Source organism: Copadichromis virginalis, linkage group LG1, assembly GCF_057382275.1.
Source record: "Copadichromis virginalis isolate Kocher_CV1m ecotype Utaka linkage group LG1, C_Virginalis_male_GT1.1, whole genome shotgun sequence".
Taxonomy (NCBI): domain Eukaryota; kingdom Metazoa; phylum Chordata; class Actinopteri; order Cichliformes; family Cichlidae; genus Copadichromis; species Copadichromis virginalis.
Window position 1 is genome coordinate 6,777,922 of NC_140618.1, and position 21,019 is coordinate 6,798,940.

Below are 21,019 nucleotides of genomic sequence, written 5' to 3' on the forward strand. Positions count from 1 at the left end.
TCACAGATAAGGTAGCCTTATTACCAAACCTCCTCTGCAGATCGATCGATTAGTATAAAAGCGCCGCCTACAGACCAATCACCTCTCACGGAAGATGGCGTCGGCACGTGTGGAGCATCCTGCGGACTTGGTTGTGTGGGGGGTAAGAGGTCTTGAGAGACCGTGTTATCCCTTTGATTTTTGCACGAGCATGACCCTAAAAGCGCACTGAAGTCTTGTAGACAACCTGTTGTTTACAACAGAAAGGCCGCAGTTTGAAGAATTTCTTTGTTGGAATATTGAAACTAAACATCCATTGCATAAGGAAAAATTGCAAGAATAAATATAAATAATGGAGTTGTTCCTGTAATTACACTTACTAGTGCTTTATTGCCAGGACAGCGGCTTCGAGAAGCTCCTTAATGGTATTTAAAATCGCTGGGAATGTGCATGATCGGGGTGTACTCTGATTTATTTCTTATGTGACTATGTCGAAATAGTTTTGTTGTTGTTTTTTTTTTTTTTTTTTTGCAGCAACTAGTGCTTTTAATCTGCGGGCCTGCAATTCTAATTTTCTGAAAGTTCTCTGATCCTGTCCCTGTTCGTGATTGGTTATATCCTGCCAGCAGCGACCCCCCTTTGTGTGAACGTGTTCGTGGCTAAATTGGGAAAACCAACCGTTGATTTGCTGAGTCGTGAATAGGGACGGGTACCGGTGTCCGGTGCCATGATGGCACCGGTTCTGACATAAACGGTAGTAACCAGACCGAAAAGCAGCGCACATTTCGGTGCTTTTTTTTCCTGAGCTGTGATACACTTCTAGCCAATCATTTTACGTTTCCGAGGATAGTAGGCGGGGCCAGGTACGTACGTTCTGTTAGAGCAGAGCTACAGATTAAAAATGTCCAAGGCGAAGCGGTCAGAAGTCTGGCTGTACTTCACAGCAAAATATGCAAACTCAGCAGCCTGCAACAAGTGCTTTAAGATGATACTGTGATACTGTCAAAGGAGGTAACACCAAGAATCCGATTAAACAGCTGGCGACGCATCGCGTTTTTTTTTTTTAAAAGCCGAGAAATGCGCTGTATTTGATAGCTTGCTGCGAGACCTCACACCGTGCACGTTGGGTGGGTTGCCAGTTATCGGACCCGGAGCAACATCCCCCAAAAACCCGAAGAATAGAGTCCTGGCCCCTAGCCCTGCCAGTGTAGCAGAAATGATGAGGATGATGATGCAGCAGCAGCCGTTCTTCTCTGCGTGAGTAGCTTAATGTTGTTCGTGTGTAATTTACGTTGAGTAGGCTAACCACGTTATTACATTAATGCATGTAAGGTGAACTAGCAAACATCATCATAGCTACATGCGGCTGTCTTCTTGTTTGATGGCAGATACTCCCTTCACCCTGGCCAAAAAGGCTAAAATGACCAAAGAAAAAGTGGGAAACAGTTAAACATGAGAGGTTTTTGGACAAAGTTTGTGTTTTTTTCCATTGTTTAAGCACTGCTTCCAGCCAAGAGTGATGCCATATATGTAGGGTTGCCAACTGTCCCTTAAAAAACGGAATCGTCCCGTATTTCGAAACAAAAGTACACGTCCCGTATTGAGCTAATAAGGGACGCACTTTGTCCCGTAATACAGTGAGAATCAAAAGTAGTCTATAACTTTTAATGGAATTAACGCTTTGTTTGAAAACACAATTCCCAGCCCCTCTCCTGCTTTGTGACCAATGAGCTGACAGCACACTTATGACAATTCGAGTATGACAATTCAGATTACCGCTCATCTCATTGGTCGAGGAAAGGTCGCTTACGGAGAAAATACCGGAAGACAACAGATGACCACAACAAGAAGCATGGCCAACAGGGAAACAAACGCCGACACTGCGGTGCAAGTCTCGGACGACAGTACACCTAAAGCTGGGCAGACACTGTGCGATTTTTTCAGTCACGTTATTCAGCTCCTGCTCAAACTGCACGATTGACTCGCAGGGGTTAGAAGTTGGTAGGTCACGATGCAGGGTCTCACACTATACCACCCGATGCTCTGATGCGACCTGAGTGCTCACACTGTGCCTCCATAAAATGAAGGTTATAACAGAAAATCTGTCGCTCGCTCTCCCTCTGTCTTTCACTCACACAGACACGCACACCACCATCAACTTTGCTAAATTGCTAATGAAAAACATTGATCAGGCAGCTGTGATTAAGCAGCAGTGTAAATCCAACTATTTTAACGGTTGTTGTGGTCGTGATCATTTTGTGAGGCCACATCGAAAAGGCTCGGATGAGCTTTCCAAAGTTCTACAAGTTGTGCCTCCATCGCTTGTGTCCAGATCACACGCTGCACAGCCGAGCTGCTCCGTCTTTTTCACCGACGTTTACCTGTTTGCGCGTGCAGTGTGAGCGGCTCACCAGCGATTGATGATCGGGAGCTGCTCGAGGTGTTAATCGCTTCTCGTTACCCCACGTATACTACACGATGCACGATGAAGGCCAAAATCGGGCCGATCACCAAATCGGTCGCACGACTCATAAATCGTCTCAAAATGGGCCAAAAATCGCACAGTGTAAGCCCAGCATTAGAGCAGCAATGTTTGTTCGCCCAGAGAAAGAAAAAAAGGCTGCGAAAGATAAGATAAGATAACCTTTATTAGTCCCACACGTGGGAAATTTGTTTTGTCACAGCAGGAAGTGGACAGTGCAAAAGTTATGACGCAAAAATTAGAATACAATAAGAATAAATACAGGGAGGAATGGGAAAAGGAAACCACTGGGCTGGGAACATGCACGATAACACCTATAAAGCGCACTGCACTGTGTGCCGGCGCACTTTTTCCATAGGCATGCTTCTAGTGGTGGGCACATGAAGAACATGAGGGGCGTGAAAGCTCGGGGAACCCTTAACCATTTTTTTGTCCACCAGGCCACGGCAGAAGCAGATATGGTATGTAAACACTGGTTTATTTTTTAAACCCTCTGGTTAAGGTTAATATGGGCATGTGCAGTGAATATCAGCGCTATGTGGCCAGAAGTGTGATAATATAATTTATTTTGTGTAATAAACAACTGCAAGGATAGATGATTACAACAAATAGATCACTAATACATAAAAGTAATACATAGATTAATAATGATGATGAGTTATGATGCGTAATCATGGGAACAAGCGGGTTTACAAACAGGAGCAGCTGATTAGCATTAGAAAAGCTGAAATAATACCTCAACTGAAGCCAATTGTACTAAATGCACTATATGTGCACTGTTACAAGAATATTTTTGTTGTATTGCTTTCTATTAATTTATATAATTTTAAGTTAAGCAGGGCAGAGTTCTTTTAAAGAAAGATTTACTTATATTCTCAAAAGTTAAGCATGACAGGCTTCTGTTTAAGAAAGAGACCTGTTTTACTGTGTTAATGTTGTCATTTTGAGCTAAAAATAAATGGCTAAATGATCATTTGTTTCCCATATGGTCATATCACAAAGAATATGCATCTGCTTAAATCAAATTCAAGTCAAATGGTTAAAAAAATAATTTCACACACAAAAAAAAGAGCTACCACACTGGGAAGGGTGAAGACAACTGGGTTGCCCGGCCCTGGCCACGAGGTGTCCCTTATTTATTTTTCAGGGAGTTGGCAACCCTACATATATGCCACATAGCTGCAGAAAAGGCTAACATTGTTATATTTTTACAAAAAAAACCAGCTGAACATGAGAGGTTTTTGGACAAAGTTTGTGTTCTCCATTCTTTAAGCACCGGTTCGAGCACCGTTTAAGCACCGGCACCGTTTCAAAAGTACCGATTTGGCACCGGTATCGGCTAAAACCTAAACGATACCCATCCCTAGTCGTGAACCAGCTTCCTGAAAGTTGGTGGTTTTAGTGAAGCCGCGTAATGACAAGACGCTTTGGGAGCGCTGAGCTTTGTTTTTAGAACAGGCCCGGTGTTTTGGCACAACACCGAGCTGAGCGATGTAGATGGGGCCATACTCACACAAACCAAAAACTAAACACCAGTAATGTTCCCTCTAAGCTGCGCAATTGCGCACTGCTGGCACGGTCTCTGCGCACAGAAAATCTGCGTTGCGCACAAAAAAAATCTAACCTGAATTGAAATTAAAATTAATACTTTAACAATTCTGTTGTGCAGTGTTAGTCAGTAAGTGGCTGCTTCCGTATGGGATACGTGTCATCGACCTGAGCAGCCCAGTTCTCTGGGTTTTGCTTACGTCGCCGGGGAAGGGCTGCTTGCATTTAAATAAATAAAGAAATGAATAAATAAATAAAGGGACAAAAATTAAATCAAAGAAAAGGAGAGCATGGCGTAATAACACGATGAAGAGCTGTTTGATTTGCATGTAGTATAAATAAAAATAGGTGTTCACTTTTTTCTCTGCTTGGAAAATGTTTAAATAATTTCACTTGTGTCAGTTTGATTAATTTTGGTTGTTTAGGACATGACGAGGTAGTTAGTTTTATGTTTTCTGATCATGTTTCCATATCTACTAAAATTGTAATTAGGAAGTACAATTAATTGTTAGTTAGTTTAGATGTCTTTTTTTTCATTTTGTTTCCAGATTTGTTACTTGGACTGAGCTTATACACCTTTCTGTCTGTCTTTGTTTTTCTGCCTCTTTAGGGAGAAGAATTGGGACCTGTGTCTCTTGCCTCAGAAGATACAGATAATGACAACAGGGAAATACCCCATCCTTGCCCATTTGGAAAATACCGACGGAGCTTGGAGACCCTTATACCCTTCCGCTGTTCCTCACCAGAGTCAGTTTCATTGATGAAAGAGAAATTGCTAAATGTAACCTGTCTGCCAAATAAGTTACTTTCTTTGATATAGAATGTCTTCCTTGTACAGTACTCATTTGCTTTTGCTTTTTTTGTCTTGTCCAGGTCCCACGCTGTAGATAATGCAGGTTTAATATCATCTTCAGTCTTTCTGTGGATGATCCCCAAAATGTGGGCCATGTTCAAGAATGGGCTGGATACATCCGACCTACACCTGTCTCCTTTTGATGTAGCAGACATTAGCGCAAAAAGGTCTCTCTTTGCAGATTCACATTTTTCGGTTGTTGTTTAAGGCATTCGCAGAATCTAACATTTCAATGGATGATGCATTTTGTTTACAAAGGGGGTAAACAAGCATGTGGGAAAGAAACCTCAGACGAAAGAGATGATGCACAACGAGGAACAAAGAAAGGGCTTTATTAGAAATATTAAGAGGAATAGACAGAAACCCAAAGTAGGTCTGCTTGGGACATGACGCACCATTAATGTAGCTGCTGAAATTTGCACCTTGAAGATAAGTCAAAGGAATGAGGCTGACTTGTCAAAATTAAATGCTAGACAATTTTTAGTGTACATGATTTGATTGTGAGTGTTTTGCAGGCTCCAGAGGCTATGGAATGAAGAAGTGGCAAGGAGAGGCTTGGAGAATGCCTCACTGATTCGGGTGACTCTTCGTTTTCAAAGAACTAGACTGATTCTGTCCGCCCTCGTTTCCATTCTTGCCATGGTGGCGGCCTTTTTGGGGCCGGTGAGTTGTCGTCATCTGTATTTTCAGACTTTGTGACGTTCTGATGTTTGCCTAAATGTTTTATTTATTATAAATCAAATTTGACTTCAAGAAATAGTGGTTCATACTCTGTAAACAGTTTCTAATCGCTTTTTTAGAATTTCTACTCTCTGAAGTGTATCAAGCATTTTGTCTGTCCCTTCAGGCGGTCGTCGTTTATAAGATCTTAGACTACGTTTGCGACCCAGGAGAAACCAGTGGTGTTGGTTTGGCCTTTGCTTTGTTCACCACAGAGTTTCTCAAAACTTCCATGATATCCTTGCAGTGGGCATTAACACTGCATACGGCCATCAGACTGAAAGGTGCCTTATGCTCTTTGGGCTTCCAGAAAGTCACATCTCTGCGAGTACTTGGCGACATGTCAAACGGAGAGGTAAAGACTGGTTTACACACACAGAGAATTCACTTTACCTGCACTGCTGTGAAAAGTGGCCTAGTCAAAGTCTAGACTTGAATCTAACTGAGATGTGTTGGCATCAGTAAGTCTTTCATGCTTGAAAATCCTCCAATGTGGCTGAATTACAACAATTCTGTTGAGAAGAGTGGGCCAAAATTCCTTCGGGACTCATTCCCATTATTACAAATGTTTGATTGCGGTTCTTCCTCTCAAGGGTGGCATAACCACCTATCACTTTTTCATGTATGGACAGGTACATTTGGAGAACTTCACCTTCATAAATTAAAGCACAATTTAAACACTTTGTATTTATTTTGGTAATTTTTGTCTAATATTAAGATTTGTTTCATCCTAAAGAAATGCATGAGACAATAAGATACTTTTTCAGTAAATCTTCTCACATTTGGTGTATTATGAAAAACAGGTGAAATATAAGGTTTCGTTTTCTCATTTTTCTTTCATCTAGATTCTTAATATTTTGACAAATGTTGGACACAATGTTTTTGAGGCAGTTGTGAATGGGAGCTTTGTGATGTCCACCCCTGTACTCTTTGTTGCGGGCATTTGTTATGCCTGGAACATTCTGGGCTACACTGCAATTATTGGAGTCCTCATCTACGTCATCTGTATTCCCATTGAGGTATGTACATGAAGTTAATAAAGTGAGATAGATAAATACAAAAAGGGCTCTGATTGAGGTAAGCATTACAGTCAATGTTGTAATGTAAAGTTGTAATGTAGATAAACTATGAAAGAATTTGCTCAAACGTAATATTGGGCATGTAGTTTAATATGCTGAAACCTGTGCTGTGAGGTCTAAGTCATCATTGAGGAATACCCTTACCTTCTACTTTTGGAATCTTGGCAATCAGGGGACTAATCATTTTTTCTTCTTCTTTTCTAGTATCTTGGCATATCTCACAAATGTATTCAAGACAAAAGCAATGGTAATAAAAGACAAACGTGTTCATACAATGACTGAGATTCTCAACAGCATTAAGCTAATCAAGATGTACGCCTGGCAAGAATCTTTTGAGATGAAAATTGCAGGTAAATCGAGCAGCTGTTTCCCATTTGGCAGCACTTTCCATTTATCTAGTAATATCGCATATCACACGCATTATTTATAGACTCCCATTTGTTTAGATACAAAATCAGGCATGTAATCTTGTTACTAGATGCAAAAGAGATGATGTGAAATGTTTGAGTGCTATGGATGTGTGTTAGGGTGCGTCTACAAAGAATGATGAAAGTAACAGACTAGGCAAACAAACTTTCTTTCTTACAGAGTTGAGGAAACTTGAAAAGAAACTAGTACAGAAGATCCTTGAAATCCAGATTATTAATGGCAGCTTGACCATGGCCATCAGCACCATTGCCACTGTTTTCACCTTTCTCATCCACACTTTGTTGGGGTTACCACTGAAAACATCTGATGTAAGTAGTAGCACAGCTCTGTAACAATATTATGCAGTAACACAGCCTCTGTTAGCATTTCCACTCGGTGATTTGGAGAAGTTGTGAGTAGAGATGAACTGAGAAGAAAACTGCGAGAATTTTGTAAGAAGGCTTGGTCTACTGACAGAAAAGGTCTAACATATAAATTGAGGATTGTTGTGTTGTGAGATTATAGTGCAATATTTTCTTCCCAGGCTTTTACTGTTGTTGCCATCTTCACCTCCATGAGGTTCACCTTTGCTCTCATGCCGATTGCTGTGAAGGCCCTCACTGATGCTTTTGTGTCACTAAAACAACTTAGGGTAAGCTCTTCTTTTTGGTTCTAGTAGTAGTAGTAGTAGTAGTAGTAGTAGTAGTAGTAGTAGTAGTAGTAGTAGCGTTTCCACTTGTTATGGTCTTTCTGTTCATTATTAAGTTTTCTTTAATACACTTTTATCACTGTCTAAGGAGCTTGGAAAGAAAAGTGTCTGGACTTCTTGAACACGTTTCACCTCTCATCTGAGAAGCTTCTTCAGTTCTAGGGTCAAATGGTGGAGAGTCCCAGATTTAAGCCCTGTGGGAGTGTCCCCCCCAAGAGGGATAATGAAACCCCCAAATGATCAATGGTCATGAGAATTTGCATAATTAAGATTAAGGAACTGAGCTCCCAGCCCATTGTTCCTTCAGTGGGCTGGTTTCAGTCATTATGCAAATGTACTGTTTATAAACTTGGGGAAACCTGCAGTCAGCTGAGACTGAAGAAGTCACTTGGATGAGTGACAAAACGTTTCTACCACTTAAAGAACTTAAAGAAGTCCAGACGCTTTTCTTTGCAAGCTCCTTTGACTACGATGACCTGGATGACTGAGAACCTTCACAGACATGTTTCTACCACTAAACGCTACGTCCAGATGAACAGAATCAACTTTTGGAGACCCCCTAATGATCCTCTACCTAATCACACGAACCAAGGTGTGAAAGCGGGCGTGGGTCACAATCAGCCAAGGTTTCGGGTGAGCTCATTGTGAAACCTAGCCCCACCCTATCATGGGATTTCCTGAGGTCAAATAGCCCAGGATGTGAGTGGGCACAGTGGACATAGATGGCTTCTTTCACTCCTCTTTCAAACATCTGTCCTCTATTTCCAAAATGTGAACATTGGCATCCTTGAAAGAGTGACCTTTGTCCTTTACATCCTGGCCCAGAAGCTTCTCGGATGAGAGGTGAAACGCGTTCAAGCAACTTAAAGAAGTCCAGACACTTTTCTTTCCAAGCTCCTTAGACTACGATGACTGAGAACCTTCAGACACACTTTTATCACTATTGTAATATAAGTACAATTTAAGCATTGCTTACTTGTGAAGTATTTCTATGGAAAATAATTGGTTTTGCAAGGCAGCAACTCATTTAGACATGTAGACACAGTCAAGATGACCTGATGGAGCTCATCCAGTCAGATCAGGGGATGGTACAATACCACTAAACATCAAAATGTTGCTTACCATTGTAAAAAAGAGTAGAATGCCTGTCTATAGGATAAGATAACTGCTGACCTAGCTAAGTTTGCCCTGCAGACCTACCCTGTGGCCACACTTTGACTTGTTTCCCTACCATACCTGTGCCACAGACTTTAGGTAGAGTCATAGTTATTATGTGTCCTTTTTGAATTTCATTATTCCTTTTGCATTGATGCCAGACTAAATGTAAAGGAGTAGTCTCACACTCACCACACACTCATGTGAACCTCTCCAAATCTTGTCCTCTACAAACCAGTGAAAAAGGCCATGCTGCTAATCACAAGCTGGATTTGTATTAATCATGATGCTTTTAGGACTTGCAGTACAGTATTTTAATTCATAATCTTTTTAGTTTTGTTAAAGTCGTTACTGCCATGGATCTTAGAAATCTGAAAAGCAAAATTGGTAAAAACCTGAATGATGTAAATGCACTGTGACTGTTTCAGAAAATCTTACTCATCCAGAATCCTGAGCCTTACCTGACGCAGATAGCAGGCAGTAATTCTGCTGTAGTGATGAGAAATGCTACACTTTCATGGACCAAACGCAGCCAGTCAGAGTCACCGCCCAGAGCAGCTAATGAGGTGACGGAACACAATATGGACGTGCCTTCTCCGAATGAAAATGTTGAGACCTTACCAACCCTCAGAAACATCTCTTTTACACTACCCAAGGTGTGATCAAATAATAACTGAAGTTATCAAGACTCTGCTGGATATGAAATGATTATCTCTGTGATATTTCCTGAAGGGAAAACTGCTTGGTGTTTGCGGGAATGTGGGTAGCGGAAAGACGTCACTGATTTGCAGCATTTTGGAGCAGGTTTGTTTCTTTTGTATGCTCTATTGTTTTGTATCTGTCTGCATTTATTCACATTATGTTTTTACTATTTCTAACTTTACATTACAGTGACATTAGTTTTTTGGCCTGCTCACTTTCCTTTTAGATGTACCTTCTTCAGGGCTCCATCACAGCTGATGGGACATTTGCGTACGTTTGCCAGCAGGCCTGGATTTTTCATGGAACTGTTCGAGAAAATATTCTCATGGGGGAACCTTTTGATCAGGCCAGGTAAGTTAAATCCATCTTCTTGCATTTATGGCTGCCATCTCCTCCTTGTCAACCACCACTTTGTCTGTATAGTTAATCGAGGCCCTTTCGAACTGCATGTCCCCAATCTGCCCTGGGAGGCACAAAAAAATCAAGTTGGATACCTTCCATGGAACTTCTAACGGTTTTTATTTTGACATTCTGAAATGTTGGTGGAAGGTTCATAGTCAACCAAAATGAGGTCCTCTTGGTTTTCTGACAGTATCACCTCTACTGCCAGAGATGGTAAAAAGCTTGGCTAGGAACCAGTGTTTGCTGTAAACTTTATCAATTCACTTTGTTTCAAAATCAGATTTCCATAAACTGCTGCTGAGGGGAAAACGGTTTAGGAATAAATTAATAGCAGTCCTTTAAAATATGTCAAAATAGCATAACTGAATTGATACATTTAATGCAACATTTTGCATGAAATCCTTTTTCTTGTTAAATGATTTTGGTCATGCTTTACTGTCAGCAATTGGTAAATTGGACTGGAACTTCTGTAACACCTTTCTATTCAGGTGAGCACACAAAGCATTTTGTTCTTGCACACATCCAATCACATACACATTTATACAGTGTTTAACATTCTTCATTTATAACATTCTTAGACACTCACTCACCCTTTGATGGATGCATCAAGGGCAACTGGGGGTTCAGTATGTCGAGGAACTCGGGTTAAATTCAGTGACCTCTTGTTCTGCTAACTGAGCCGCAGTCACCCACAAGTTATAATTGGCTGAATAAATGACTAGCTCCCATCCTATTAAAATATACTTCGCTATAGTATTAACCAGTTTGTTGCCTTGTACTGCTCCCCAACAGATATGACAGAGTTGTGGATGTCTGTAGCCTCAGAGCTGACCTAAGCATCCTGCAATATGGTGACCAAGCTGAAGTGAGTGCTTTCCAGACCAACAGGGGAGTGTCACACACCGACACAGGGCAGATTGGAGAGCGGGGTCTAAATCTATCAGGGGGACAGAAGCAGAGAATCAGCCTGGCAAGAGCGGTCTATTCCAACAGGGACATTTTCCTCCTTGATGACCCACTATCTGCTGTTGATGCTTATGTGGGGAAACACATTTTTGAAGAATGTATAAAGAAAGAGCTGAGAGGAAAATCCATCATACTGGTTACACATGAGCTCCAGGTAGGAAAACGTATTCAATTATTATGTAGTGGAGACTGGGCTGTCTGGGCTCAAAAGCACCTTTTCCTTTAGTACCTACTCTGACTCGCCTCGGATCGACTGGTTTTCCATTGTAATCTGGTACTACATGCGTGGTTGTCGTCATACCAAAGCGTCTAAGTGTCCGGTGACGTAATTAATATACAACACGAATGCTACAAAAAAGATGGATGTCAAGGCAAGAAATATACCTGCTGCTGCCAGCCAATCGGTCCCATGCAGTGTTACAACGTCACATTTTAGTACCTGCTCGGATTAACCCCAGGCAAGCAGGTACTGTGGCCTAACTGAAAACTGCAAGTCAATCAGAGTAGGTACTAATGGGAAAACAGGCTATCGTTTAAAGTGGTGGTTCCCAAACTTTTTTACTGGGCCCCCCTTTGTTTTACAAGAAAACTGTTGCTCCCCCCCGCACAAAAACATCCTCCAACCACACACACACTCATATTTTGTTTCCAAACTCATTGCGGTTTATTTCACACCTCAAACATTTAGTAAACGATTAAGCAAATGCAAGTAATCTGCAATAAATTACAGGTAGCAATGAAATAAACTACGAACTCTTGTACGCTACGTCCACACCTACATGGGTATTTTTGAAAACACAGCTGTTTCTGGACGTTTGGGCCTTTTGTCCACACGTAAACGGGGTTTCGAATCACTGAAAACTGAGATTTTTTTTTTTTAAACTCCTTTTTTGCGTTTACATGTGAACGAGGAATACGGAGTTTGTCACACAACGTCAAAGGTGTGTGCCTTTTTTCACGTCACGCTGTGCGCCACGTTATTGTTTACATGAGATGAATTGCAGAATGGAAGATAGTCAGATTAAGAGTATTTTGTCTCTATCTGCAGGTTACTGCAGTTACATGTCCCTCCATTTAGAAAGGCAGAGGCGTCACGGTGTAATTATTTTACTTGTTTCCGTTTCCTGTGTAATAATATTCAACATTGCTATCAATACATTTTTCAAAAGATGCCTCTTTGTGCAAAATGGGTTCAAAAACATAAACAACTGTGGGATACTGTTTGTCTGTGATTTGAACCGAGAGAACAAATCGTGGCAGGAACGACCTGATATTATTTGTATCCCGCTGTAACTTTACTGTATAAAGAGCTAACATCTCCAAAATGTCAGGAGTAGTTAGTCATTACAGCAAGTGTTTGTGAACTAAAAAATCAAGAATGTGGGATACTGATTTGGAGAGCCCAGCGCATCCTCCCGACGCAGGGAAAACCAATTCTGCAGGGGAGAGCTACCTTGGCACTTGTGCAGGTGAAACCAAATGGCAGATATGCTTCACCATATTTTCTAGTCTTTGGCTTAGAATGAAGTTGGTTTGGAAACATATTCAGCGATGCTTCATCTCCTGCTTTGCGTTTGTGTGAGAGCCCCGTCAAAAAACCTGTCCATTATGCTAGCAGCGTCCAAACGTTCTTTTCTTCTTCTTCTTCCCCCCCTTTTCATATTGGGCGGGCCCCACACTTTGGGAAGCTCTGGTTTAAAGAAACATACCTGAGTACGTATGGAAAACCTACATATTTTGCTCATGAGTTGTAAGGTGCAATTTTTCCAAAGAATAAGGATTTGTCACATGCCAGTAACGCACACAACTGTTTAGAGCTCTAACCAGAGTTGAGCTGGTTTTGATAATTTGTTCTTCCTTGTGGCTTTTAGTATTTGGAGTTCTGTGATGAGATCCTGGTTCTGGACAATGGAACACTATGGGAGTCTGGAAACCACAGGGATCTGATGAGAGCCAATGGACGCTATACTCAGCTCATCAGTACCTACCAGATGGAAGAGTCCAAAGTAAGGGTGTCATGTATCATGGTTCTATTACTGTCCTTATTATTGAAACAAAATTGACTGTAAAACAAAGTGTGCGTTCCATAAGTGTCAATGTTTTAAGCTTATCCAGACTGAGCTGTAAGACTGTCCTTGATATATATTTATTTATTTTTATTTTTCTTCTGTCAGGCCAAGAAAAAGAAAGCTGGGGACATGGCACTAGCATCATTTATTGATGGCCAGTTGGAAGAGATTGACCTCAGACATTGTGCAAGCACTGGCACTGAGAATCCTGGTGTGAAAACATGGAAGAAAAACATTTGATTTAAACTGACATATTTTCCCTGAAGAGCAAGTTTAAAAAAAAAAAAAAAAAAAAAAAAATTAATTCAGATATTAGATGTCAGCTAATAAAAATGTATTTTTCTTTTTCATTCTATAATGATACGTTTGTTTGTTTGTTTGTTTGTTTGTTTGTTTTTGTTTTTTAAGCCGCTGTCCCAGCTGGTGAGTCAGGAGTCCTCTACAAAAGGTGCCATCTCCTGGAGAACATACTGCACATACTCCCAGGCACTTGGAGGTCTGTTATTCACACATGGAATGTTGGGGTTATGTATGAAATTAAATTGCATATTTTCATTTTAAATGTTTTTTTGTTTATAAATTTTTTTATCAATGCACAGAAAGTTATTGCATGTCAGTTTTTAATTTATTTTTAACTTTAAAATAAAGGATTCGATATTAGCCTTTTTACTGGTGTCAAACAAGCTTGGCTATATATACTGGGTTCTAAACATCCCCTCACAACTGCCAAGACACTTGTTAACAACTTGGCAAAGTCAAGAATTGTAGTCTCAAAGAAGATAAACCACTACAACGCTTCACAAGAATAGATTTGTAAGACCAAGAACTACTCCAGACTTTGGTTGTTTAGAGCAAACAAGAGAATCTGTCAGATATTGCAATTCAAGTCAACATAACATATTGATCAGTAGCTTTCATTTGTTTTCCCCCCCATATAACTACCACTGAGTACACTGTAAATTCTTCCTCTAACTCCTGTTTCCCAATGCTGCATATGCTTGTGGATACATTATTATGAGCAATAATGCACAGCCAAACTTGTGATGCATAAACTGCTCATTGTTGTTACAGGCTACACAGTTTCTTTCATTATCCTCCTGAATATGTTCCTGTTGGCAGGATCCACAGTCTTCAGCAATTGGTGGTTTAGCTTCTGGATGGCAAGTGGTGATGGGGTGAGAATTATTTCATTCCTTATCACTGTCACACACGTTGAAATAGTTCTCTGTGAGCCTTCAACTCACAAGAGGGTAAGAAGTCATGCCTTTTTTGTGGCTGTTGTGCAAGATAAACTCTTTCTGTATTTACATTTTGCTACGTAAAGCTGAGTTGATGTTACATCATCACTCATTGGTCTTCTAGCTCTCCTGCTGGTCCACACTTACACGCTCCGCCTACTGCCAATATCTCAAGGTTGGCTTCATCAGCAATCAAGTTTTTTTCTAATTGCCAGTTATTTTTGAAAATGTTTATTTTGGCCTAGTCCAAGCATTTCTCATTGAAACAACTTGATGTTTTGATCTTCTGTTGGTTTTGTCACTTAGTTTTGGTCATTACACACTCACTCTAGTTTCCATGCACTTGCCCCTTAAAATACTTGGAATGCCTGAGGGTCATCTTTCAGCTTGAAGACAGTATAAAAATTTCAGCAAGGGTTTTAGCTGTCACTTGAGTAAGCGTCATCCCTGAACCATAAGAAATCAGTTTGAGGAAATCTTGAGGAAAAGTATTTGATGCTCACAAAGCAGGAGATGAAATCCTGTGGTAACTTTGTATGTCTGAGTGTCAAGAGCCACACATTATAGACCAAGCCTGGCAGATGTAGCAAGTGAAAAACTGTTTCGGACTCCTCAAATTCTGCTTATTTCTAGTTTTAGGAAATGATATTTAATCATTCGTTTATGTATACAATGACTTTGTCTGACTTCACTAACTTTTCTTTTTTTTAATTAATTTATGTTTTTATTTCCAAGTCATCCAGTAACACAACTGCAGTCCAGGGAGAAATCTCTCAAAATCCACACCTTCACTTCTACCAGGTTATTTATGCTGCAACAGTGGTTGTCATTGTTGTACTTTCCATTGTGAAATCCATAATCTACACTTATTTCACCTTGAAGGCCTCCTGCAAATTCCATGACATGCTGTTCAAAAAGGTACTGTGAATTCTCAGCACCATAGAAATCTCTGCTAGTCACCATTACACATGGTCATTTTAAATATGGATAAGGGTTTACTTATCACAAATGTATTGAATCCAAAACTGGGAACGTTTACTAGCTACAGATTAACTGTTTGTTTTCCTATTGCAGATTATTGATAGTCCAATGAGTTTCTTTGACACAACTCCAACGGGCCGACTTCTAAATCGTTTCTCTAAAGTTCAAGACGAAGTGGAAACTGTCCTTCCTCTTGTCATGGACTCTTTCTTACAGTGTTCTCTACTCGTCGCATCCACAGTTGTTGTCATCTCAGTTATTTTCCCCGCCATGCTTGTAGTTGGAGTTATTATGGCAGCTTTTCTTGCCTTCACTGTCTTGTGAGTTTATGCTGGTTAAATCTATAAAACACAGTTACTGAAAGTAACAAGTCCTCTAAGGTACTATATATCTGTGCCTTCTCTGCAGTGTATTCCAGAGGAGTATACGTCATATGAAGAATCTAGAAAACATCAGTCGCTCTCCATGGTTTTCTCTAACCACCTCAACTTTGCATGGCCTCAGCACCATCCATGCCTATAGTAGAAGAGACAGCCTTATAGAACAGTAAGTTTCTGAAATTTGTTACTAGGCTATCACCTCTTGCTTTTGCAATGTTTTTGATACAACACATTGTAAATTGTATGTTTCTTTGGGGCGGGGTGACTGTGGACAGTGGGATGTTCAAAAACTCCTGTTTTATATTACAGGTTCAATATCTTGACTGATATCAACTCCAAATACCTTTTCATGTTTAATGCTGGCACACGTGCATTCGCCTTCTGCCTGGAATTAATGGCTGCTACTACGACGCTGTTTGTGGCTCTCTTTGTAGTGCTCAGCAGTAATGACTTAATCAGTCCATCCTTGAAAGGCCTCGCGATATCCTATTCCTTGCAGGTACATTTGGACAGCACATGAAGCCATGTTCATTTTGCTTTTCAGACATGGATTTACATAATTTTTAAACTTATTTTCAGTTGACAGGCATGCTTCAATATGTAGCCAGACTCTCGATAGAAGTGGAAGCAAGATTCGACTCAGCGAAACGGCTCCAGGAATATGTCACGGTCAGACTCATGTCCTGAAATCATTCACCTGTCATTGTTTTGCTGAGACCAAGGCCAGAGTTCATTAAACATGCTACACACCCATCTGCTTGATCCCTGTAAACTTTTAATTGTGTTTGCAGGATTGTAGGTCTGAGGCTCCCAGGCATGTTAAGGAGACTCAGATCCCACAGGACTGGCCTAGCAGTGGGGGCATCACCTTCGTAGACTATAAGATGAGGTACAGAGAGAATGCACCAATTGTGCTGAACTGTATTGATTTCCACATTCAACCTGGAGAGAAGCTGGGGATCGTGGGAAGGACTGGCTCTGGTAAGGCTCTGGGTTCAGTAGCTGTTTCTCTTGTTGATTTCATCTAGTCTTTGGGTGATGATGATTTACAACAATACACCCTAGAAATGATGATAAATACATGAACTAGTTTTTCAACATCACTCTGAGACAGACAATTCAATCTTAGAGCAGTGGTTCTTAACCTGGGTTCGATCGAACCCTAGGGGTTCGGTGAGTCGGTCTCAGGGGTTCGGCAGAGCCTCCGCCATGACATGCATGGCTCATTTTGTGCACCAGTAAAAAACATATCTATGTCTTGAATTTGAAAAAAATCCTATTTTATTTTTCACTAAAGAGGGAATCATGAATACGCATATGAAACTGGTGGGGTTCGGTACCTCCAACAAGGTTAAGAACCACTGTCTTAGAGTGTGCAAATATAGGAAGGCAGTCCTACATAGTTTGTTTAATATCCTCAATGTTACTGGAGGCCAAGGTAATGTCATCCAGGGTATCTGGCCATGTTTCTAAGATAAGGCAGTGCACAACAACCTCAGTTTTTTCTGAATTTAGAAGCACTTAGAGGGAATTAGAGGTGATCCAGGTTTTAATTTCTTTAAGAGATTCCTGTAGTTTAATTACTTGGTGTGTGTCAACAGGCTTCATAAGTCTGGGTATCATCAGGCAATGAAAATGTATGCTATTTATAATAACACTGCCTAAGGGAAACTCATATAATGTAAACAGAAATGGTCCCAACACAGAACTCTGTGGAACTGTATCAGCATCAAACGCTGAGGTCTAACAAGTCAAGAACAAAGAGTTGACTGTAAGAGGCCAGAAGAAAACCATTTGCCACCTTCACTTGTTCCATTTCTGTACTGTGAGCTCTGAAAGTTGACTGAAACTGCTGTTTTACTTTGAAGAATTTTTGAGATAAAGTTAGCCAATTATAGGCCAGTCTCTAAGATAGCTGGGTCAAGTGATGGCTTTTAAATAATGGTTTAATTACTGCCACATTAAAGGCCCGTGGTAAATAACTTGTTAATAAAGATAAGCTGATTATAATTAAGATGAAGATTGGTTAATAAAGAAGATTAGTTAATGGTAGGAGGGCTTTTTCTTTTTTAATTGTTATTGTTGCTATTATTCCCCCACCCCAACCCTCTAAGATAGATGGCACCCCTGCCTACACCTGGTTGTGCTGAAAGTTTAGTGATTGACTCTAAATCCTCCCATATTCCTGATTTCAAATGATATTTTATATAGCACATTTTAATGTAAATTTTAACAGTTTTAGGTTAATTCAGCTACTCTAATCTGCGGTTTGCATCTGTAGGAAAATCGTCTTTAGGAGTAGCTCTATTTAGACTTGTGGAGCCTGCAGCAGGAACCATACTGATAGATGGGGTGGACATCATGTCCATTGGCCTGCAAGACCTGCGTAGCAAATTGTCTGTGATTCCTCAGGACCCTGTGCTATTTGTTGGTACAGTCAGGTAACCTTGGCCAACCCATAAATCTCACATTGGTCTGACCACTGTGGATCAGTAACTGGCTAATGACCCCCATCCCTGCAGGTACAACTTGGACCCCTTTAATAAATACACTGATGAGGAGATCTGGGCAGCGCTCGAGAAGAGCTACATGAAGGACTCGGTATGTTTTGAGTGCAACGTAAAAGTTGGTACATTTAAAATTCCTATACAGCCCCTTTTTTTTTTTTTTCTCTCTCTGCTCTTTGTTTGTATACATTATGAATTAGGATAGTGGAGTGGAGCTGTAATGTGATTTGTTTCCTCAGATCTCAAAGCTGGAGGGGAAGCTTGAAGCACATGTTATGGAGAATGGAGAAAACTTCTCTGTAGGCCAGAGACAGCTGATCTGTATGGCTAGAGCTTTACTCCGTAACTCCAAGGTCAGAGTGCACTTTTTTTTGGGGGGGGGGGGGGGGGGCTTGATGATTTGTCACCTGGCTGGGACAATGCTGTCACATACTGCATTCACTGATGCCAGTCAAAGCAATTTCCTGTGACTCTCTGTCAATATGCTCTGCACTGTCCTTAAACATCGCAAATCTGTCCTGATTTAAATTTTTTCCCCTTGAGGTCATCAGTACAATGTTTAGATTCCTCTTCAGAAGTACCCCTAAGCCTTAAAAGCCTGGTAGGGTATTGTTGTCACTCCGCAGGGCAGATGGACAGGATGTACACCTAAGTTTGAATGCTACTTGAGATTGAGGTGACGTAGGAGCGTCAAATTGAGACCATAGACATATTTACTAAAAATCTCAGACGGAGTTGAATCTCAAATTTCTAAAAATAAATATAAAAACTTGAGAACAAGGTGATGTAAGATTTTGAAATTTGTACATAGGTGTGTCTGCTAGGAGGCTGAGTGGCACCACTGGCAGTCACCAGTATTTTCTTTCTGTTTTTTCCTCTTTACATGGCCACTGCAACATAATCTTCACTCGGTATCTGTTGGAGAGGTCTGCCACCCTGTGGCCAACTTCCTTTGGAAAAAATACAAAAAAATAACTTAAGACAAAGGAAAATTATTTTTACGGACTTCTCCGATTTATCATGGCACTTTTCAGAAATCCAAAATTAGCAGCCATGCTCAAAATGGCCCAGAGGTGAATGAGAATGGTAAATGGCCTGTATTTGTATAGCGCTTTACTTAGTCCCTAAGGACCCCAAAGCGCTTTACACCACATTCAGTCATCCAGCCATTCACACACTGGTGATGGCAAGCTACACTGTAGCCATAGCTGCCCTGGGGCGCACTGACAGAGGCGAGGTTGCCGGACACTGCCGCCCCCGGGCCCTCTGACCACCGCCAGTAGGCAACGGGTGAAGTGTCTTGCCCAAGGACACGATGACCGAGACTGTCTGAGCCAGGGCGCGAATTCATGGGGCCCCATGACCGTGAATGAATGAGAGGCCAAATTGAAATTGGTTAAGGGTTATGATTATTATGGACCTGTTCTTCAAACTATTCTATAATGTCTCATTTGTATGAGATTGCTAATCGCCACATTTGTATTTAGAAAGTATGGGCGTTTTATGTATTGTGACATGCTGTCCTCCTTTAAAACTGTTTTTGCTTATACTAATGGTCTGTCCTCTTCTTGAGCAGATCATTCTTTTGGATGAAGCCACTGCCTCCATAGATGCAGAGACAGATGCTCTGATCCAAAACACCATCCAAGAAGCCTTACGTAATAGCACTATGCTCACAATAGCTCATCGGCTCAGCACTGTGATGCAAGCAGATCGTATTCTGGTCATGGACAATGGACAGGTAACAACCCCAAATATGCACAGATTAATGTTGTGTCATCTTATGCTTACTAATTGCTCCATATGACAGGTGGCAGAGTTGGATGATCCAAATACACTGAAGCAAAAGCCATTCTCTATGTTCTCATTACTGCTGACTGCTTCAAACACTGTAAATTTGTGAAACAAAGTAAATCTTGAAACCAAAGAACATCTGTGGAGTAGGCACATGTATTTAGATTACTATTTTAATGACTATTCTGTATATTTAAAAATGTTAATTATTTTATTGTCTTTGTCTTTAAAGTTTAAATCTATAATTGTGTATCTATAATGTGTTGTGTTTTTAAAAAATCTACAGTAAATAAAATGTTGTAACAAACTGTAAAACCATGTTTTGCCAACTTACTGCAGTTATATTCTAATGTTGCTGACAAAATGTTGAGTTAAATTATTCATAATTTAAGAGTTAAACACATCCCCATCTTATTAGCTTTTAGCCTATTGCTTGTTTTTGCATGCATCTGTTATTGCATAGCATCTTAATTTATTCCACCAGTTAATGGACAACTGCACTAAATCAAATGTAAACATTCAGTGACGCGGTGGTGGCTAAAAAGATTTGTTTACCAAAATGTGGGCTGGCAGACTGGACTTGTTTGAGAAGTCTGAAATGAGTCAAGCATAAAATTTGACCACTAAAACATTTTTATTTTTCTGTTCAGAAATGCAAGTAAATAACTGTCATTTGGGTTCCTTATTGAAACACACACAAAGTATTTATTAAGTAAATATGAGGATTCGTGAATGACAATCATTGTATTGGGGGGGGGGGAGGGATCAAACTAAGAAGAGCAGCATACACAAAAGCACCCAACATTCTTAAAACCAATTACAAAGTCAGCTTATATATGCCCTGGAGTGCATCCATTGGCTATAGGACTCAGAACTCAGCCAATAGGATCAGATGGTGTGAAGGGCGGAACTAAGAGGTCGGGACCTGTCACTCAGCCAATAACTGAGTTTTATTTATGCTAGCGCTAGCAGATTTTTATTTGTTGTGACATCTTTGAGTTTTTCATTTGTTTTGTAAACCACTAACAATGATAAATTGCTTGCTTT

General features: G+C 40.5%; 1 protein-coding gene across 1 annotated transcript; it reads left to right on the forward strand.

The window, feature by feature from the left end:
• Positions 1 to 94: 94 nt before the first annotated feature.
• Positions 95 to 20,081, forward strand: LOC146718231 (ATP-binding cassette sub-family C member 12-like). The gene is made up of 22 exons (XM_085464788.1): positions 95 to 142; positions 4,620 to 4,756; positions 4,883 to 5,029; positions 5,378 to 5,525; positions 5,710 to 5,937; positions 6,428 to 6,601; positions 7,614 to 7,721; positions 9,362 to 9,589; positions 9,862 to 9,986; positions 10,830 to 11,157; positions 12,875 to 13,009; positions 13,178 to 13,283; positions 14,192 to 14,247; positions 15,385 to 15,611; positions 15,700 to 15,837; positions 15,981 to 16,170; positions 16,463 to 16,652; positions 17,953 to 18,112; positions 18,194 to 18,272; positions 18,418 to 18,531; positions 19,755 to 19,919; positions 19,989 to 20,081. The coding sequence occupies exons 1-22, from the start codon at positions 95 to 97 to the stop codon at positions 20,079 to 20,081; spliced, it is 3,324 nt and encodes a 1,107-aa protein (XP_085320914.1).
• Positions 20,082 to 21,019: the final 938 nt, after the last annotated feature.

Coding starts and splice junctions, on each gene's coding strand:
- LOC146718231 (XM_085464788.1), top strand. CDS start 95: ATGGCGTCGGCACGTGTGGAGCATCCTGCGGACTTGGTTGTGTGGGGG. Junction 9,987..10,829: donor GAACCTTTTGATCAGGCCAG/GTAAGTTAAATC, acceptor GCTCCCCAACAG/ATATGACAGAGTTGTGGATG. Junction 13,010..13,177: donor ACCAGATGGAAGAGTCCAAA/GTAAGGGTGTCA, acceptor TTCTTCTGTCAG/GCCAAGAAAAAGAAAGCTGG.